At 41.4% G+C, this 273-nt stretch overlaps 1 protein-coding gene across 2 annotated transcripts in view; it reads left to right on the top strand.

Annotated features, from left to right (window-relative positions):
• Positions 1 to 273, top strand: part of LOC119586455 (NPC intracellular cholesterol transporter 1-like) — a gene marked incomplete at its 3' end in the record, with an annotated part of 40814 nt that overhangs the window by 32017 nt on the left and 8524 nt on the right. For both annotated transcript variants that reach the window (XM_037935188.1, XM_037935187.1), the window contains 1 exon segment: positions 110 to 250. In XM_037935188.1, the coding sequence (XP_037791116.1) occupies positions 110 to 250 (141 nt within the window).

Raw genomic sequence — 273 nt, 5'->3', positions numbered from 1 at the left:
CTTACTGGGCTCTTTCCTAGGAGATTGAGATAAAGTATCATTTTTAGTCCATTTAAACTGACCACCTATACACAAGTCTTAACATATTTTTCCCCTCTTTTCCTTGAAGGATGGACTGCGACCCGATCCAGATTCCTTTATGCAGTACTTACCCTTTTTCCTGGAGGATGTACCAGGAGAGACGTGTCCTAAAGGTGGGCATGCAGCTTACGGACAAGCTGTTAGAATTGTAACGACAGACAAAAATGAGGTACGACTCTTTGAAGTTTATTA

Source organism: Penaeus monodon, chromosome 21 (genome assembly GCF_015228065.2).
Source record: "Penaeus monodon isolate SGIC_2016 chromosome 21, NSTDA_Pmon_1, whole genome shotgun sequence".
Taxonomy (NCBI): domain Eukaryota; kingdom Metazoa; phylum Arthropoda; class Malacostraca; order Decapoda; family Penaeidae; genus Penaeus; species Penaeus monodon.
The sequence above is the reverse complement of the archived record's forward strand: the minus strand, read 5'-3'. Positions and strand labels throughout refer to the sequence as shown.